The 21,682-nt window shown below is 37.6% G+C and overlaps 1 protein-coding gene and 1 long non-coding RNA gene across 6 annotated transcripts; both read left to right on the forward strand.

Annotated features, from left to right (window-relative positions):
- Positions 1-216: 216 nt before the first annotated feature.
- LOC136259873 (T-box transcription factor TBX5-A-like) lies at positions 217-5,588 on the forward strand. The gene is made up of 6 exons (XM_066053428.1): positions 217-284; positions 339-470; positions 652-799; positions 863-1,006; positions 1,057-1,204; positions 5,455-5,588. Exons 1-6 carry the CDS (start codon positions 217-219, stop codon positions 5,586-5,588), a joined length of 774 nt encoding a protein of 257 aa, XP_065909500.1.
- Positions 5,589-19,532: 13,944 nt separating this feature from the next.
- On the forward strand, positions 19,533-21,508 carry LOC136260445 (uncharacterized). Of its 5 annotated transcripts, XR_010703543.1 has the most exons (9): positions 19,539-20,155; positions 20,207-20,340; positions 20,388-20,497; positions 20,726-20,777; positions 20,841-20,909; positions 20,958-20,999; positions 21,058-21,186; positions 21,241-21,278; positions 21,330-21,508. It is a non-coding gene; the product is annotated as an uncharacterized lncRNA (long non-coding RNA). The 5 variants fall into 5 exon arrangements; XR_010703545.1 differs by having other exon boundaries at positions 19,533-20,155; positions 20,388-20,777; positions 20,963-20,999; XR_010703542.1 differs by having other exon boundaries at positions 19,534-20,155; positions 20,388-20,777.
- The last annotated feature ends 174 nt before the right edge of the window (positions 21,509-21,682 follow it).

The following is a 21,682-nucleotide window of genomic DNA, read 5'->3' on the forward strand; positions in this document are numbered from 1 at the left end:
GGCTGCTTCAGATATGGATGTATTATTATTATTATTATTCAAAAATAATTTCATCACTTTTGACACCTCTATCAGTGGCTTCACCGACTTGCTTCAAAGATGAGAGAGTTTGCCAACCAGACAAAGGTGCCAACTGAAATAGCAAATAAATATGGAGACTCAGGAGCGAACGTTCACAGTTATCAATAATGTTTGCGAGTGTTAGATATCACTAGCATGGCAGCTGAAGATACCACTGGATCCTGGTCTCCTGAAGGTGGAAATTGTTCTCAAGTTACACCTGGGTTTGTGGCATGCAAGCGTGTTCAGCTACCATATTCTAGGTTATCTTCTTACAGGTTGCAGCGTCGACTTGAAAGTGCAAGAATAGCACAAGCTGAGGGTAAACTCGTCATCCAGATTCATGAGTATAATTTACGGAAAGATTTTAAAGCAGTGGGCAATGGAATGATTGTCACCAAACCTGGAAGGTAATTTATTGCATCTTGGTAGCTACTGTGATAATTCTTTCATCATTTTACAGAAGGATGTTCCCTTATGTGGTGATAACTCCAAAGGGATTATAAATCCAATAATGCTTTACACTGTTGAATTGCACATAGTCTGTGCTGATAACTTGAGATACAAGTATACAAACTCTAAGTGGCACAGTGCTGGCACATCAGATGTGACTCATGATGTAACTCGTATGAAGTATCAACATCCGTCCACCCCGGCACTAGGAAACCAGTTAAATGATCAACCAATGGATTTTAAAACAATGAAGTTAACTCATTATTCAAACAGCAAGAATGGACATGTAAGTAGTCATTGTGTACCTAAATAGCTCTTTTACACTGACTCTTAATTCCCTATGTTGCAGATTTTGTTGCACGCTTTGTACAAATATGTATCTGAAGTGCTTATTGCATCAGTGCCACAGCAGAATCATGGAGAGAAAGAACAGTTTCATTACCAATTTCCTGTCACAGCTTTCATAGCGGTATCTTCTTACCTGTCACCACAAGTAAGGTTGAATTTACACAAACTGGAGATGTATGTATAATGTCATTTCAGGAATCTGCATTGAAACTACAACATAATCAATTTGCTCAATGGTTCAAAAACCCACCACAGTTGAATAATTCTCCCTTGGCATTGGTCAATCCAGGCCCAACAACCATACCACCACTACCAGTTCCTCCACTGATTCCTCATCATAACAGTTAGTGTACACTTAATCCAATACAAGTTAATTTTAAATGTCTTTTGTCTCCAAGTTTTCCTGCAATGACAACTCTACCCTGGCAGCTGGGTGCTACCTATGGTAATGAGCCATAGTTTGTTCCATATGGAATACCATGCAGTGAAATTCCTTCTGTGATTGCATACAATCAGTCGGAGTATTTTAATTAAGAGTGTATTTGTAATTTATTGTACAGCTATTTATTCACCTATTCAAATTTGTAATTTCACAATTTTTTTAATTATCTAATCTAATCTCTGAAGCTTGGTTATAATTTATAACGTCTGTGCAGGGGGAGTAACAAGAAAATATTCAGCAGACACAACAGTAACACTTCATTCTCTCAAAGGTCCAACCTACCAATCATCAAAGGCCACAAACATAATTACAATTAACTGTAGCTGTGCAGTACAGTTTATAATATAATATGACAATTGAGAACTAATGCAAAACTATTACTATATGTATGCCTTGCAGTTAAAGGAAGTTTTACTGTATTACTGATAGGCTACTGTATGTACAAACTAAAGATTCATGTATTATTAGCATTAAAAGGAAAACATAACTATCTTGCTCTTGGTACAGACCACAACAGTTATTCTTTCCTTGGCAGCCTTTTCCAGCTTTTCCAGCACTCCAGAGTCACATTTTCACATACAAATGCTTGGTATAATGAGTATGAATGGATAAATAGTGAAGTATTCTACAGTGATTTTAAACCACTAAGCAAGAAGTTTTGGTTCAGAGATATGTTCAACAGATACAATATACCATTGCAAAAGGAGGCCTTCAGAATATTGTTTGAGAAAATCTTAGTTGTGAGTTTAGTAATGTATTGTGGGTATCGCTATTTTCCATATATATTCAATCCACTCACAATGTTTTCCCACGTGATTGGTCTATCGAGTTGGAAATGTCGAACAAAATTTCTGATTAATTTTCTTACATTTCCAGCAATCATTGACGATATTTCTACAAGCAAAAGAATTTTATAAAACATATTCCAAAATACACTCATTAGCACGTGAGCTGCAAACAATGGATGCCACCACTAGATGAGAGACACTACACCCTGACATGCTGGTTTGGGATGGGAGCAGCAGGTTTGATTTCTCTGAGAGCCTTCTGATAAAATACAGGTAAAGTTTTGCTATAACTGTACCTTTTTACTACTCAGGTTTGTCGTACTGTTTGCTCAGGCCTCTTTACTCTAGACTACCACCACTTTGTGACATTCATCCTCGCAGTCATCAGCCAGAACCAGAGCCTTGGTGCCAGAGCACAGAGTGCAGTTTATGATATTAAGCACTTATTTAATCAATAATTATCAAAGCACTGTGCATATTAATTTTGATGCTGTAGCTAATGCCAGCTATATATGATGCCAGAGGTGATTAAATTTGTTGAATTTGTTCAGTTATGGTATATATAGGCTGTGCCTTTATGATGTGGTACAACAAGTTAATATTAGTTGATATTCTCAGTGTATCACCACTAGTGTATCCATGGTGACAACATGTAGAGGTCTTTATGTAGGATGGGAGTCATTTCAAGCCTACACTGCCACACTAAATACAAGTTCATATCAAAGTGTTGACACAACAGATATCACCCACAGTACTAGTCACTCATGGTGTAGCTAGCTAACTTGTATAGGATTGATGCTAGGACTATTGTAGAGCAGCTACCGTATATTCTATAGCTAGCCGAACACATGATGATTGTTAAACTGCAATTTCAAGCATATACACTCTGTGGATAGTGTGCAACATTATTGTCTTGAAGTCCAGTGACTACACAACGGTTTTTCTCAGTCCCGTAGCATCAGGTGATGGTGACTTTGATTGCTAGTATCATTTTTTCTTTCTGGTTCTACTAGCATTTTGTAGCATTGACTGCTTTACTTTTATTGTGTATAAGATGTTGTGGCACAAGCTCCATACACCAAAGTGCATATTGGAGAATAGTGAAGACAGATTGACAACATTTTGAACAACATTAAATTTCATGGCTTCCTTTCATTGCAGTACTATACAGCAGTTACATACTTTAAACATAGCATTATTAAATGTGCGTTGTTATTCCCATGTACATGCAGGTGGTGTCAAATGTTAAGCATATCTATGTGATCACTGGTACAAGAGCAAGCAGTAATATTAATTTTGTGACCTGGTATGATAAAGCAAGTCTTAGCTATGGCCTTCCCAATTGGCAGGCACGACTTTACAAATCATAACCTGTGCTGCATGAGCTCTGCTTTCCTTGATCAGTGGTCTCTGCCAGAAATTTCACACAAAGGAGATGTTGAGTAGCTGGTATGTGTTGAGGTTGTGTTCAAAGTAGGCTGCCACATTATTCTTAGAAAGTAACGAGTGGGACGCCAACATTTCACCAAACTGCCACTTATCGCAAGTTAATTATGTCACTACTTGCTGGCTGTGGCAAATCTTGTACGACAGACAAACGTGTTAATGCAGCAAATAAATTGAAAACTGTATGGCTGTTTTTCAAGTTTTTAATCACAACCATTTTTTTAAAGATGACTTGCTTGTTAAATTCAGTAACTACGTGTTCAGCTCAAGCTATGGTGCAAGCTAGCATTAGTTAACAAGCAAGCTAACACTCCACAGTCTGGATAGAGTGCATATTAAGTAAAGAAACAAGACATATTTCCTCAAACAACATTTATTGCTGTATCTTCCTAACATTCCTGACAGATGAGGTTGTCAAGAATGCATGTATTGATGCAGTTGCAAGTTTAAACTCATTTATGAGTTCAAGGACAGGCTACAACATCCATACTACACATTTGTGTCGATAACACTGGTGGTGTCAAAACAAAATAGATGTCACTCATAAATGTACCATATACGTAAAAAGTTTCGAGGTGGAAAACTTTCGTAGATGAACGACTATGGCAAGATTCGTAGGAAAATTTTCGTAGATAGGTAGTTACAATTATATGTATATAATCTGGATTTGGAGGAAAATTTTCGTAGGTGAAAGGTGATCTACAAAATCTATGAAAATTTTCCACCTCGAAATTTTTTACATATACAGGTAACTAATATGAGCATATCATCACCTGATGGTGAAATAGCTAAACATCTGACCATTGAACTTCAAGACAATAAAGCTGAACAGAGCAAGAATGACATATCATTGTGAACAGCCATCACATATCCAGTTGCAGAATATATATGCTACGTACTATCATAGATAATAGAGTAAAAGGAATAGGAAATGCAAGCGATTTCCGGTTTGATTTCCGTTACGCGTGACTTGAAAAGGCAAGACAGTTTTGTGCTCAAGCATGGGAATTAGTGTTCTAAGCAGCATAAATAGTAACCCAACAGACTACAGCAAGTATTTAGGCATTTGTGAGAGATTTTGGCGAGAGAATTCAGATCGTAGATTTTGTAACAAAGCGTATCGCATTAACCGTAATTGTTACACGCTGTCATACTTTCGCTCATAGTACCTTCATGCCTTGTCCATACCGCTTATTTTTATAGCCGGTTCCACTTTCGAATCTTGTGGTAAGCTAGGCATGTCACCAACACAGTCTTTTACCGTTGCGTTGCACTGCAAGGTGGTTTAAACTTTTGGTAAAAAATGGAAGATACTTAGTCGTTTCTTCAAGCAACAGTTCCTGTTTTGCTCTGATATTTCCTCTGGTTCTCTCTGTTAAATCGTAAGGAATACGTTTATCACAGTTAAAAGGATAGAATATATTTACGAAGAAAGTAAAGTTGTTTAAAGTAATTTTTGGGCCGTTTTTTTCACTTTCAACCTCCTTTAATTTTGCGCACAACTTCCTTGAGGGTTGGTACCATCCTAGTTCCCTCGGTTACTTACTTGAGTTCATTGTAGCGAAGTTTCACAGTTGTTGGTTGCAAAATTCTGTCGTTACAACAATTTGTCTCTCTTTGATACAAGCGCAGCGAGTATGTTCGTGACGTAATACACGGAATTCCAATAGAAATGTACGTATTTTGTGACGTCACCTTATTACGTTTCCTATCCCTTTTAAGTACTCTATTATCTATGGTACTATAGACTTAAGCAGTGACACATCCTCAATCACTTTATTTATTCCTATTCTTAATTCACTCACTGAGTTGCTTCAAACTGACTTTGGAATCATGACTATGAAAAAAATGCTTCTCTCTACGCAAACCCAATTCAGTAGTTGTGAAGCTCAATAGATGTACTGCTTATACAATTAGATCCAAGGTTCAATAACAGAGTGATGATGAAGAAGAAGGAAGATGAAGAAGAAGGAAGTCATGAAACTCTACAGTCCAACACAACTGAGAGTCCATCAACCCCAATATATGCCTCCTCTCCTAAAAGAGCTTAACAAGTCAAAGGAGTGTTCTTTGAGCTACAGCTGTGATGAAATGATGAAAGAACACGACAGTGAACATGATGATGATTATACATCATGTGAAAAAGTTGTTGATACTAAATTATCTTGGAGATTGAGCCAATACTCATTGTCATACTAGTCCATTACAGTATTGTATGGAGAATATTTATTCTCCATACAATACTGTAATGGATTGCATCCTCTACTTGCATGAATTGCAAGGAAGTATCTGACACCTCTCTGTATACTACAATTTCATCAGAGAGATTATTCAGCACTGCATGTTTGTAATATTGCGTTCGACAGACAAAAGGACATGACTCAATGTTGAGAAAGTAGAAATGTTACACTTAAAAAAAAAAAAAAACATTCACTTAAAAAAACTCAAGATACCATAATGGAAATGCACACATACAGTAGGGATATAAAATTTCTTATTGTTTTATTGTGATTTAATATTGTGCACTACTCCAGCTTGTTTCAGTACTTCTTATCGATGTGCTATGGTCCCTACTCTTTAGTTCAAAAACCCTATTTTTGTGCATTGGTTTTTTTTTGTTTTTTTTTGTAAAATAACATTATTATGACTGGTGAACCTACGCATACTGCATTAAGAAAAAGAAATGGTGTGGCACATCCCAGCTATCAATTATCACAATCTGAAAAGTGAAGTATCCATTACATCTCGTTGTCAAGTTATGTTCAATCTGTTACACAGCATCACGAATCAAGAACTGTTCAAAAAGTGATCAAAGTAGCCACTATGAAAATATGGATGATTTCCATTATGAAGGGAAGCCATCATGCAAATCAACACTTTTCGCTGTCAGCAAAGATGAATGAGACACAAAGAGGACACTGGTAAGTCATGCATTGTACGTACTGTGGTATATGCCAAAAGGCACCTCTTGGGGCCAAAGCGACATCGAACAGTGAAAAAATCAAGCCTGTAGCCTTAGCTGTTGTCGAGTTATGCTTGTCTGAAGGCATCAGTCAGTTACTCAGTCAATCATTAGAAAATTCCTTTTATTTATTTTTTACTTAATTCCGTAGCAACTTGCTTAAAGCATTTCGGGTTGATCTGAAGGCTTGTTTGGGCTTAGTTTTACCCAACTAATACTACTTCATCGTCGTCAGGGATGGTAATCAATATGGTAGTGATAATCTTATAGAGCACCAGATAGTATTAGACACACTTCATTTCTTAATATGGAATTTTTAACAAAATGGATTAGGGTTTGACTCCTTCACATACACCAAGAGTTAACAATACAGTAAGCACTACAACCTATTAACTCTTCATTATATTGAATGAACAAATTCTGCACTAGTGTTCCCTAAGGCATAGTCTAGTCTCCTGACCACTTCAAGCTCCTACAACTCTTTGCATGTGACACCCAAAACAGTGTACAATCACCTAGACAATCTCTATCAGGCTAAACTGCAGCAAACAAAACTGAATGTTGAGAAGCTAATTAATAATGTACCTCAATGAACATTACCACACTACTAATAATTAACCCTATAGCCACTTTCCTTGCTCTAGAAAAAGCAAAGATCAAGATACTCTAATAGAGCAGTCAAGCACTCCAATATAACAGCCAGTTATTCTAATAATACATTTGACTATTTTGAAAATATTGTGACATTTAGCAACGCCATAAATAGCATGAAAATGTGACAAGAAAAAAATTAATGGCCTCGCCATATAATCCTACTAAATTAAGTTGATGGACTTTACATTTATGAAAGCTTGGCTATACCTTGTTGAGACATGATTCTTCCATCTGTGGGAACCACATATACAATTGCATGGAGTGTAGTAGTTGTAGCGGTTTCTGCTACTGCAGTGTTCACATGTGTTGAGATCATGTGATCATGACTGAAGTGTTTCAGTGGAGCAACAAATTAGAATTGAGTGATAGTGTAACTATAACAATCATTACTGACTTTTATATCATGATAACGGTAGTATCATGATATTACTATTACTCCATCGGCAAAAATTGTTATGTTATCTATTACACTACTTATTGTTTTTGTAGTCAACACTATCACAGTTCTTCAACTTCAACACTATTGTGTTTGCTCTTACTTTGAGTATGTATAATTTATCATGTCAGCATGATTGTATATACTATCATTATCACAATTGTTACTCACCATCATAACAATTGATTAATCACCACTATTGCTCAGCTCAAATAGTCTTGTATGCACCAAGGATATTTCTGTAGTCATAGAATAAGACAAAATCCATGATGGCCATGCTAGCTGCTTTGCAACAATGTGCATGCTGCCCTATAAAACAGTATTAATGGATGTTTAATTTTATGGATGTGACATCAACGGTAAAACTAAATTCCATATAAAATTTTCATGCAATATAAACTTTCAATACCACCCAGCCATAAAATAGAGTCTCCTCAGTTAAGTGAAAGATTTAGCAAACATAAGATTTGTTATCCACACAACACATGAAGGAGTGACAGATTACTTCTTTTAAACAGCTACTTGATTGAAACACAAAAACAGTTTGAAGAATACATTATATAGACTCTTTTCAGGTGAGCTGCTGCCATAGCAACATCCGCCATCGTAGAGTACAACCCGTTTTGCAACCCTGTTAGTGTTGCTTTCTATAAGAGTAAAACAATACCCAGGAAGTAGAACTTCTTCTGCATTCCACAGCAAAGGTTGACCTGGTTAAACGTATGCTTTCCCCCATGCTACCAGGCTAGGGTTTCAAAATGGGTTGTACTCCAAAATAGCGGATGTTGCTGACAGCAGCTTACCTGAAAAGGGTCTATACAACATCTTCAAGAACAATTTACACTTCTGACCTCGCTTCTGACTTAATTAATTTGTAGGCAGTAGATGACTGGTACTCTACTGCTACAAAAGGAGGAGTAACTTGAAGCAAGCATAAGGAATTATGCACTTATCGCACAGTAAAATTATGCCCATAACTAATGGTGAAACTAGTACTACAATCCAAAGAAGCATTTCCAGCCACCGAGCCAGTAGCCATTATTTCTACAAGTGAAGGAATTTTATAAAAAGTATTCCCATTGCCATGCGAGCTGCAATAATGGACGTTACCACCACTAGACGAGAGAAACTACACCCTGGCATGCCAGTTAGGGACGGGAACAGCAGGTTGGCAAAATACAGGTAAGAATTAGTTTCACTATAACTCTACCTTTACTACTCAGGTTTGTCGTAGTGTTTGCTCAGGCCTCTTTACTCTAGACTGCCACCGCCTGTGACATTCATCCTCGCATTCATCCTCGCATTCATCAGCCAGAGCCTCGGCGTCGGATCAGCTAGAACACACTGTCTCACCAAAGCATATATTAAATGCGAGATTGAGTGCTAATTAAATCAATTTAATTATCTAATTTGACGTCACTTTTAAAGTAAATCAACCCTGGTGACATGTAGAGGCAAGTCTACACTGCCACACTATATACAAGTTTGTATTGAAGTGTTGACACAACAGATATCACTCAGTACTGGTCACTCATGATGTAGCTAGCTAACTTGTATATGGTACCGGCCATCACCTGATGCTAGAACTGAGAAAAGCTGTTGTAGAGTAGCTACCATATATTCTACAGCTAGCCGGACACATGATGACTACCAAACTGCAATTTCAAGCATGGACACTCTGTGGGTAGTGTGCAATGTTATTGTCTTGAAGTACAGTTTTGCCTTTCTCAGTCTCGTAGCATCAGGTGATAGTGATCTTGATTGCCAGTCAGTATAATTTTTCTTGCTAGTATTTTGTAGCATTGAATGTTTTATTATGTGTAACATGCTCCACCAAAGTGCATATTGGAGGAGTGGAGAACAGTGAAGAGAATCACCTGAGAAGACAGATTTATTTCCAGTGGCAACATTTCAAGCAACATTAACTTTCATGGCTTCCTTTCACTGCAGTATAGCTACTTTAACAGTAGTGTTGTTATTCCCATGTAGCTACATGTAGGTGGTGTTAAGTTTGAGAGTTAAAAGCATACCAGTAATCTGTGTGATCACTGGTACAAGAGTATTAAATTTTCTGACAAAACAAAGCCTTAGTCGCTATAGCCTTTCCAATTGGCATGACTTTACAAATCATAACCTGTGTTGTGAATACTGAAGATAGCTAGTGGCTTAGAACTTTGCCAGCTTGAAGATGTTTTTGTAGTTAACATGTGAGTAGACTCAATCATGACAAAGGCATGGGTTGTCAAACTTGGATGTTTGTATTTGAAAAGACTATAAGGCTTCCATTTTGTCACACCATGAACGAGTCACTTTCTGTTGACGAAACCTAACAATCCTTAACATTCTATTGTGATCATGAGACCTCAGTAAGTAAAAAAATTGCTACAAGATTTACTCCAGAGAGCCATAAAATATTTAGCTATACTGTAGTTAAGCAGCAAACTGTCTTGTCACTATTATTCCAGCAGTCACTTAATATATATGATAAGTTCTTTAATGGCTTACAAGATTTATACTTTGTTGCTTACCCATCATGCCCACCACATCCCTTCAAGTTATCAACAAAACAGTACACAGTGTACATTTGCCAGTATTGTTGTTTGTTCAGCGCCATTTTCCATCCTTTTCATTTTGCACTATGTATATATGTTGCCATTGAGTCCCAGACAATTAGCCACTTTAAGGACTGGTGACCTTTCTATACAGATGGATGCTGGCTAAGACAGGTTCCACTATATCTTTAGTCTGTATTTACTGCATTGATGTAGGTATGTATATCACTCCAATATTTAGTCTAGCCCTTTGTGTTACATGATTGACCATATAGGGGAATCCTACATACTCCACCAGCAATTAATCATGGGATACTTGTATACACAGTGTGTGATTTCTTACCTGAAGGTTCTCACCTAATCAGCAACATATACACACAAAGTAAATTGTTGCTGTGAATGTTACTTTGTTGTTATCAATGTTAGACCACATGGGTCACAAGTTAAGGCTCCACAATATGATGTACATAATTTGTCATATAGCCACCTTTAGATCAATCAAGGATCCTGATTATTGACCTGCCTTTCCAGGTCAGTTTACATACTAAAGCTCATTAAGAAGTGTCCAGATTATGTATAGGTGTCAATATGCACAGTAGCAGGTCATACTGACTGTATGTGTATGCATAGTGTAGGAGAGAGCATATAGGGTTAACCTGATCAGCCTTTGTCGTAGAATATAGAAGCAGCTCTACTTCCTGGAACTGTTTTACTCTTATAAAAACCAATGCTATCAGGGTTGCAAAAAAAAACAAAAAAAACGGGTTGTACTCCAAGATAGCGGATGTTGCTATGGTAGCAGCTCATGCAGGGTCTATATAGCTAATAATGATATGTGTGTATTTTGAATGGCTGACATGCATGATATTAAATCCCAGCCAGTGGTTAAATACGTACTTAAAGCCAAGGGACCTGCTGGTGAAAACAGGTCAAACAGTGTAAAAGTAGAGGAATAGAGTAATCAATTGGTCCCAGGGACAGCTGATTTTTCCTAGATTAGTCTCGTGAGTTCTGCTTGATCAGTGGTCTGCCAGCATAGATAATATATACCTCCGGACATATTATCTATGCTGCCAGCTATTTCACGCAAAGGAGATGTTGAGTAGCTGGTATGCGTTGAGGTTGTGACCTTTCAAAGTAGGCCGCCACATTATTCTTAGAAATTAACGAGTGGGTCACCAAAGTGCCGCTTCGCGCAAGTCAATTACGTCACTACTTGCTGGCTGTTGCAAATTTTGCAGGACAGACAAACGTGTTAATTCGAGCAGCAAATAAATTGAAAACTGTGTGGCTGTCTTTTAAGTTTTTAATCGTAACTAAAGATGACAGCTCGAGCTATGCTGGAAAGCTATCGCAGCACCTCAGAAGTCTCGTTAATGTCCTCTATTCCTACCTACTGGAGTAGTAGCTGCAGTAGTAGCAGTCAGGATTTAAGCATCATCAGTGGTGAATGCGAAAATCGTCGTGACATTGCATCGACGTAAGTGTCAACTTAATCGTGTCAGTACTGTCAATCATTGTACTTCTCAGGTTGTCCGATGGCGGAACTGAAGTGTCAAGTGGAGCCAGTGGATCAGGACAGACAGTTCATGTCTCCTTGCAAGAGAACGAATTGTGGAAACAGTTCTATCTCGTTGGTAATGAAATGATTTTGACCAAAGCTGGCAGGTAAGAATTATTGTGTATGTATTTCAGCACCACAATTATAGCTACATGCTTTACAGGAGGATGTTTCCATTTGTCGTCGTTACTCCGTCGGGACTCAAGCCTGGAGCTCTTTATACTGTGATATTGCAGATAGTCTGTGCAGACAGCTTCAGGTATAAATATACGGACTCCAGATGGCACAGCATTAACAGAACAGATGTGACGCATGACGAAAGTCAAATGAAGTATCAGCACCCATTTACCCCTGCACTGGGAGAACACTTGAATAATCATCCATTAGATTTCAAAACCATGAAATTGACACACCACTCAAGAAGCAAGAATGGAGACGTGAGTACAATGTTGTTGATACAATTTCTGATGTCTATCCGGCACTATCAGGTTTTATTAAACACATTGCACAAATATTTGGTGGAGGTACACATTGAAGAAACATATGGTGAAGAATGTCACCCCCAAAATGATGTTGAGAAAGCAAGCTATGTCTTTAGATTCCCACACAGTAAAAACAAAGTAGTGAACGTCACTACTTTATGTAGTGACGTTCACTACTTTTAGATTCACTACAACGTAGTGAATTATCAAAGTAGTGAAGGTCACTACCAATGTAGTGACGTTCACTACATTTTAATTCACTACGTTGTAGTGAAATCATAATGTAGTGACGTTCACTACAAAAAGTAGTGACGTTCACTACATTTTACTACAAAAAGTAGTGACGTTCACTACATTTTAATTCACTACGTTGTAGTGAAATCATAATGTAGTGACGGTCACTACAAAAAGTAGTGACCTTCACTACAGTATAAATTTTTACTATGCATCAATATAACAGCATGTCAAGAACACTGTTACTGTCAGTAACATTTAACATTGGTATATAAAGGACAGTTTCTGAGGTATCATAACAGACTATAAACCAAAATTGCAGGTTGATAGACTTCTTTAAATAAAATGTTACCTCTGAAAAATGACAACCTCTTTATAACAGTATGGTCACAAAGTGTCCACTAGAAGTATCATCTGCATATTTCACCACAACTATGTAAACTTGCTGTGTATTCACAGTAGTATAGGCTAAATGTAGCAAAACCAAACAAAATATCCGATTGTACATACGTGTGTGTGTGTGTGTGTGTGTGTGTGTGTGTGTGTGTGTGTGTGTGTGTGTGTGTGTGTGTGTGTGTGTGTGTGTGTGTGTGTGTGTGTGTGTGTGTGTGTGTGTGTGTGTGTGTGTGTGTGATAACACTGTAAAACAGCAGTCATGTATTGTAGCCTCAGATTTTCTATTGGTAGGGACTATATAGTACATTTGATAAATTTCTGATTTGAAGATTAAGATTCCCACCTGAAGCCATTTATTGATGTGAAAAGGATGCTTATAAGAAGATACTATGAGTTTGCACATGCATGAAAGATCACATGACAACCTTTAGAAATTTGCAGGGGATACTGCTGTCAATGCTAAGGAGCTAGGATTTACTTCACAAAGGACTTTCATTCATTGATTAGGTTCAATATGTACTTCTGCAGGAACGTCAATGAAGTCTTTGCAGACATTCTACTAGGCTGTAGTAAGCCAAGTAAAAAAGTTTTGACTACTTTTCTGGACATGGGGAAACTAGGCAAATCTGATGTCAAACTGTACTCATAAATTTTAGTATGTAAATGCTATAAATACCTGCATTTATGAAACCACTAAACTTTCACATTTATGTAATCAAAATGGTAAATGTAAAATATTATATAACATCAACTATACGTACTGTTAAGTTTAACAATGGAAATATACGTACAATGTACATACGTAACAAAAACACATCTTTGACTAGCTTCTGCATCTTTCATCCAGCAACGGGCAGAACGAGTCTGTAAATGAAAAACAATATATCATGTACATGTATCTGGAAACATAGACATTTGTGAAATGTGCCTTGTTCTGTATTTATTAGGGATGAAAAAATTACTCGCTAAGGAAATTCACTCAGACAGTCTTTCTAGAATCCACTCAAACTAGCTCATTATGTCACACGACCATACAAATCCCCTTCTAGCCTGAGTATTCCTAGGATTTGCAGGTCGAGACATGGTCGGGGTTTACATTGTCAGTGCTTACCCGGTAGGTGGGAAACTATAATTTTCAGTGATGCAAATCCCCACCTTGGCCAGGCAATAAGAATGTAAAGCTTCTCTAATTGCAAGTCCTGATTTTGACTTGAAAGGCAAGTCATGCAAATGGTAACCCAGAACCTTTGCATTATGCAATGTTTCAGAGTCTAACTGTTATGCTTTAATTTATACAGGTTTTTGCAATTGAATTCGTCGCCTTTGCAATTGAATTCGTCCCGTTTGCAATTGAATTCGTCGGTATTGCAATTGAATTCGTCCCGTTTGCAATTGAATTCGTCGGTTTTGCAATTGAATTCGTCGCTTTTGCAGTTGAATTAGTCGGTTTTGCAATAGAATTCGTCGCGTTTGCATTACAATTCGTCATAAACAAAACGGCTTCAAGAAACCAACCCGTTCATTAAGAGATGAACTATTTATGCCTTGGAGAGTTACACTTGAGACACTAGAAGGCAATTGAAGCTGGTAGTACGCGAAGTTGATAACTGTCTGACAAGTTAATTAGCGAATAGCGTAGTAGAGTTTGGAATGTTGTTGGAGAGGCTGTAGAGGAAGAATTATTGCCTTATAAAGAGTTGTTTACTACTGTTGTACTTGAACAAGTTCTTGTAGCAGCTGCTACATCATGTTTTCATGTTTGTTCCAGCTGCCATTCTTGTTATGGACGAATTTAACTGCAAAAGCGACGAATTCAATTGCAAAAGCGACGAATTCAATTGCAAACGGGACGAATTCAATTGCAAAACCGACGAATTCAATTGCAAACGGGACGAATTCAATTGCAAACGGGACGAATTCAATTGCAAAAGCGACGAACTCAATTGCAAACGGGACGAATTCAATTGCAAAGTCGCCGAATTCAATTGCAAAAACCTGTAATACAAATACTGTATTGCCTTGAGTTATGCACCTATCAGTGTAATCCCCGACTATACCACTGATACGGGATGAGGTGGAGGCAAACAGGCTGTGTGAAATAGTTCACTTGTGAAGATGGGTTGATATTTCCCTGGTTGAGAATATGTAGCTGACACAGATAAATAGTCTGGGCATGTGAAACTATGTTGGGTGGAGGTGCATGTGTGTAGAGTATTTTCTGTCCAGGTTTAGACTATAGAACAAGTGCCCGCAAACAACATATATGTGACCAGATTTGCGAAAGGGGGTCTTCCATACATCTAATTTACCAAATTTAATGACTCATAACCAGACCTCTTAACTATCACAATTTGGTCATGAGACGCATGATTTCAGCCTTCATATCACGACCACTTGTTGATCTCACGATTTCCAATAAAATTTTCTAAGGCACGCTAAATCTCCTTGATTTAAGCCCCAAAACATCTTGTAGCAGGTGTCACGTGATCAGTTAATTAGAATAGTGGGGTGCCTCTGTATTTTGAGCTGAAAACTTTGGCAGTTTCCCATACTTTTGAATGTGTCACAATCAAGTCACTTTGCTGCCAAACTCAATGAACTGACCCCTATTTAAAGGTGAAATCCTTTGAGAAAAGACTCAGTACACTGAAGAATTAGGTGAAATCCTACCAGTTGTGTTATTGCAAATGTTTATTGCTTAATTTCGGTTGTTGTGAGATGTACTTGTGCGGAAAATCTGTGCTGAACACTAAATCCACAGCTGGATACTGATTACTCAAGAAATGGGAGGTGATTTCAACAACGAATCACTGGTGAACCAGTACATCAGCTGAGTTGAAAGACTGATATCACGTGATTCAACGATGGAGCAAAATAGTAGGTTCTTGTCATATAGTAGGCTACACTATAGTATAGAGATACTATAAGCTGCAGTAAACAGCAGTACTGCGCTCACATAGCTAGCTAGTTGTGCCTTTTAAAACATTTTTTTGTTAAAACAAATGTAACTACTGTATGTGCATGAGCCCCAGCACAAAGATGGTAGGCTTCACAGCTGCATGGGGATGGGTGGCTGGCTTTCTCACAACCAGATCTGCTTCCAGGTTGAGAGGTCTGTGATATCTTTAGACTGAAAAGGCTATTGATTAAAAAATTGGACAGTAGTGAGCACTAACATAGTTTAGTGGATGGACAAATTTTCAAGTTAATACATTCCTTGAGCAATGAGTTATGGACTTCTGAGTTCATAGAATTGGATGTGTGTGGAAGACCCCTTTTCATAAATCCAGTCACATACCGAGTAACCATTAATTATCTATGAAGGAACACACCTAACACTCACACTTAAGTTTCATGATGATTCTGCATAAGGCCACCCCATGTAGTTTCCCATCATCCGTCCAGCATCATCATAACTTAATATATGCACTCTCATAGCGTATTCATTTACACGTACTTTTGATATGTACTTTCATAGTGTATTCATATTAGTAATAATGTACAGTACTCATGTAAACTTCACACTAACGTATTTTAAGGAATATACAGGATTTTACGCTACATAGTATATACTACGTAAATAAACCACATATAGTCTAAAATTATAGTACCTTGAGTATCTGGTTATGTTTTTAAATACAACGTAGCCACCCTGAAGACACATCCTTTGCCAGCTTCTTTCCAAGTTCCAACTTCTTTTTTATCTTTCATCACGCAGTGGCCATTACAGATCTGCAATAGAAAACAATACTTTAAACTGAAAAGATATAATGAAATAATTGCACATATTTTGTGACTTTGCGTATGTGATTGGCTGAGCAAAGACCGGTTATTTTCGCCCATTCCTTGGATTCTATTTTATTGCTTCTCCGTTATCTATAGTAACAAAAGGAGTGGACAAAGGAGAAGACCATTCCAACAATGAAGTGACCATGGTAAACTTAATTTTTACCGCATCACCCATAACTCACATGGCTTCTGATGTATATACATGAAATAAAGATTGTCTTACTCCCCATGAAAAAGCAAATCTGATGGTTTATATAGGTTTTATTGATTCGTGCTTTGTTTCAGTACATAAAAACTAAAACATGCACAATTTTTTATGTAGCATGCATATTTTTATACTCAATACTTTTTTACTACAAAATAGAACCATACAAAAACAGCTGGTTTTCGCTCACTATTATAACTGTGGATAATCGACTCTGCTATATCTGATTACTAGAGATCCATTAGCTACAGTATTAAGTAACCCTTGATACCTCCAAGTTTACCCTTAAAGCTTCTGAGAAAGCTGGTACGTGTCTCAGTGACACTATCATTTGGCAGTGTTTCATCTAGGGGTGGTGGTGAGAGTATTCATGGCAGCAGGCAATCACATATTATATGCATAATTCAATTATTTGTGAATGGTTATCGCTATCATACAGAAGCGATCATGGAATTGAATTGAATAAAAGCCGATGGCATATAACAGGTTTAGCATCATCCTGTTTCTTGCAGTATTGAAATGTTAAATATTTGCTCAGCACTTGCATTTACTGGAAGTGATACAATACAGACTGGAAATACGGCTGGTCAAGTATAAAAACAGGGGCAGATCCAGGGAGTTCAAAGGGTTCCATGGAACCTCATTCTGGAAATTCCCCATGCTAAATCCGCCATTGCTTTGGTTCCATTCCAAGAAGCCAAAATGCTCCAAATGTCTCTCTATAAATTCTCTCTTGAAAAGCACCCTAGTGATATGACTATGGTTGACAGTCTCACAGTAAACAATGAAGGTGCAAGATACTCTAATAGAGCATACCAATACTACAAGAACAATGGCTGGTCTCCGTAGTCAAGCGATGAATAGATGTTTGGTTCCCCTTTTGCATTGGTCCCATCAGCAGCAAATGGAGAATATAGTGATTGTTTAAACAGAACGACTTCAGAATTTACTTCTGGGAGCCGCACAATGTAAGGATTCCACCCATACCCTACTAGAAAGAGTACTACCCTGGCAGCACCCACTCCTTCACAAAAAGAGGAAGGATCTGGTCACTCTCACTATAGCATTACAGAGTTGCAACTATGGAAGATAATTAAACAATGAGATCACAATGGCAGCAAGAATGGAATGTTTAACAACCATACGAAGTAAGCATAGTTATAGGTTAAACAAACTCAACCAAAAAGCACAACCAAAAAAATAGTTTTTATATTGATTAGGCATCACGAGTACATCAGCTCCAACTACATGGCCCTCTACCTCCATCTTTTGTTCTTTTAAAGAACATCCTATTGTTGACTACAAGCAGCCATTACATCTTCACAAAACATATTACATAATTCCAAGAGCTATTATTAACTCTTGATAATTCTATAGTATCAATGCATGATAACTTTAAAAAAATTGTGAATACCAACAACATAATCTGATTGGCACAGCCTGTTTTCTGTAACATGCTACTGATTTGAATGCTAGAGAAACCGGACCAGGATGGGCACCGGCACATTATACAGTAACTGAATTAAAATAACTTGACCAGAAATGAAAATCTTCCAGCACTTGCAAAGTCGAGGCTTCATATTCTTGGAATGGCATTACAAGACCAGTGAGCTCTTTAGGATGTCTTTGGAGTGAGCTCCATAAAAAAAGTTATCACAAAATGATCTCAGTAGTATTTCTGACCCTTTAAAGAACTCTTAGATAACAAGGGAAGAACAAAAATTTTGGTCTCAACAGTTATGGTTAATACATTTTTTACCTCTGAAAGAGGAAAACCTGCAAAAAATGGATAAAAATTCTGGGTCCCAAAATGTCCAAAATAGCACATGAATAAATAGTACATGAAATCAGTCAATAGTGAGGACAAACCTTTCCATAAATATTAATTGAGGTCTGGCTGACATTGACCACAGTTGCAGGTCGCACAGTGGACTGGCAGCTAGTATCCTAATTAATGCCTGCACATCCACAAACTTTGGCACAGTCGCAATGTGTCATTGGGTTCAGAAAAGAAAAGAATGCCATAAATTCATTTTCCAGGTCAGTAGTCTGGCCATGCAAGTATATATATAATAATAATAGTGAGAGACTATTGACCCCGGGCCATCAATAAATAATGTCAGTAGTATATAGACCCTTTGCAGGTGAGCTGCTGCCATAGCAACATTCACCATTTTGGAGTACAACCTGATTTGCAACCCTGATAGCCAGTGTTGGGCAAGTTACTTTGTAAAAGTAACTAGTTACATATTACATATTACTTGCAACTGAACTATTTAGTTACAGTTACATATTACTCATAAAATAAAGTAACTATAATAATATTACATATTATATTACTTTGTGTCCACAGCCTTAAGCTGTCACGTGTGAAACTACCACTTTATCACGTGACATGATTGCGTTGTTGGAAAATGTGCAAATCTTGGTTTTAAATAAGAAGCTGGTGAATAAGCTTCATTCAGTAGGCTTCGTTACTTCGTTGTGGCTAGGCATTACTCAGAGGACAATGAACGAGATTAGTAACTTTGTTACTTGTAGTAATAATATTACGTAATATTACAGTAACTATATTACTTAGGTAACGCGTTACATTTGTAAGCAAAGTAACTTGAGTTATATTACTCGTTTTTATAGCGTATTTCGTTATATTACTTAGTTACCACAAAAGAAATAATATTACGTAACGCATTACTAATGTAACGTGTTACTCCCAACACTGCTGATAGCATAGGGGAGAGTGTACGTTTAACCTACATGGTCAACCTTTGCTGTGGAATGCAGGAGAAGCAGCCCTAGGTATTGTTTTACTCTTATGAAAAGCAATGCTATCAGGTTTGCAAAACTGGTTGTACTCCAAGATGGCGGATGCTGCTATGGCAGCAGCTCACCTGCGAAGGGTCTATAGCCATACCAGGGATGGCGATGACCAGGGTTAGAGCCCTGGTAATCAGTCAAAGCACCGGTAATTTGTCAGTGTAAAGTGCTATTAGTCCTGGTAATAACATCTTAAAACCTTCGTAATTATGAAAGGCTGGCCATAGACAGTATATTGTACGTAGAATATACTGGCTAACGCCCATTAATTCAAATGTGTGTTTACAGTTACAGCTTGTTTACTTACGATTTTAAACAGACTAATCAGGAACGGTTGATTACAGACGATAAACACTATAGATCTTCAGATACAGAGTGCATAGCACTAAGCAGTAGCACCCGGGTAGCACCAGAGGTAGCACCTCGAGTAGCATCATGTCAAGGAAACTCTAAATAATGCCACATATAATTGATGACGTCATCTACTTGGTAACATCGTTGCTCACTTAGTTACGTGCTGTAGAAGTCGTGTAAGTGGAAGACTAATAATTTTTCTTTTACTTCTGTTTTCTATTGACTAGGGACTGTTTCGTAACTGTGACGTGCGGTCAGGTGGCCGCAGAGTGGTCTCTCGAGTCAACTGAGTAGGCTAGGCAGCTTAGCACTGCGTACCTAGTAGCTGTTACATTTAGCAAGTGGTTAACAATTCAGAAAAGTAAGTCTTAAATTGTAATTATTTGTTTTACACTTTTGCACACGTAGACTACCCCAGCCTGCAAAGTTGGCTGCCCGCCAATTTCCCGACGCCGGCACTGTAGTACCAGAGCCGAGAGGTGATGAAGTTTGGGGCTTTCATTTTAATATACCATAAGGTATAGCACATAGTAACTGAATTGAGTGATGGAGTACTGACACTTATGGTGTGACTGGCGGTTGCTTACAAACTGGATTGTCACAGTGTACACTGACGTATTTTAGCTTTCTGACATACCTGAGCTTCACGGTTTTACCACTACTAGCTAATCACTTTTTTTTTGTTTTCTGTATGTATGCATGTTTGTCAGTTTTGTTCTTGTATTTACCTTGCCGTTCCCACGCAGATCTTTTACTACGATCTGATTGTGGTTGCATGAGACCGAGGTCGCACATACTGTAAGCTAACTCTACTTATTGTGTTTTCTCATTTATAATAATGATGGTTCTCTCTCCATGCAGTAGCCGATTGATATTCATTGCAGTGGTGTATACCTGTGGGGCACTGCTGTGTGTCTGCAAGTGTTTAAGGTTTGTAGCTTTAAACAACCATTCTGCAGTTAAAATGTTGTTTGGCAGTTTAGGTAATACTGACTTTCCATTGGTAGCAGTTTTAAACAGGTAAATGCTTTAGCTTATTACATTGGAGATCGTTTACGATCTTTGTTTCTTGATATAGCGAATACTGCAAGACTAGCAAATGAAACAATTTGCTATCACTATACTGTGGTTACTAATAGGAACTGATCTAACATATCAGATGGTTATACCATGCACCCATCCCTTACGCACAGTTGTGCAATAGTTGGTAAGTGCATATATGTTTATCTCATATTACATATCAACAATTATTTTATCACAGCATAAATCATGTACATCTGCTCTATTGTAGCTATGCTGGTAAGATTTATTTAGCTACCATAGTTTGTATTATATTGTTATATCTTGCAGTTCAATGAGAAAACTTGCAATATACACTGCACAGTATCTGATGCATCTTTGCTGCTGCAGAATCTTCTGACAAGAAATTTCTGGACTAACATGTATGCACCTATACAAAAAAACTGACATTTTGTATACATGTATTTTTACTTGTATGCAGTAATGTTTTTAATGGAATTCTATGGTGCATGAATGCATAAACTGGATGCAAATGCGATGTAGTGAAATCACTGCAAATAAGTAGTGACGTTCACTGTAAAACAGTAGTGAAGTTCACTACTAATGGCACTGCAAGTAGTGACGTTCACTACAGTTGGTAGTGACGTTCACTACAATTAGTAGTGACGTTCACTACTTTTTTG

This window comes from Dysidea avara, chromosome 7, assembly GCF_963678975.1.
Source record: "Dysidea avara chromosome 7, odDysAvar1.4, whole genome shotgun sequence".
NCBI classification, from domain to species: Eukaryota; Metazoa; Porifera; class Demospongiae; order Dictyoceratida; family Dysideidae; genus Dysidea; species Dysidea avara.

Coding starts and splice junctions, on each gene's coding strand:
- LOC136259873 (XM_066053428.1), top strand. CDS start 217: ATGGCAGCTGAAGATACCACTGGATCCTGGTCTCCTGAAGGTGGAAAT. Junction 471..651: donor ATTGTCACCAAACCTGGAAG/GTAATTTATTGC, acceptor TAAGTGGCACAG/TGCTGGCACATCAGATGTGA. Junction 800..862: donor CAAACAGCAAGAATGGACAT/GTAAGTAGTCAT, acceptor CCTATGTTGCAG/ATTTTGTTGCACGCTTTGTA.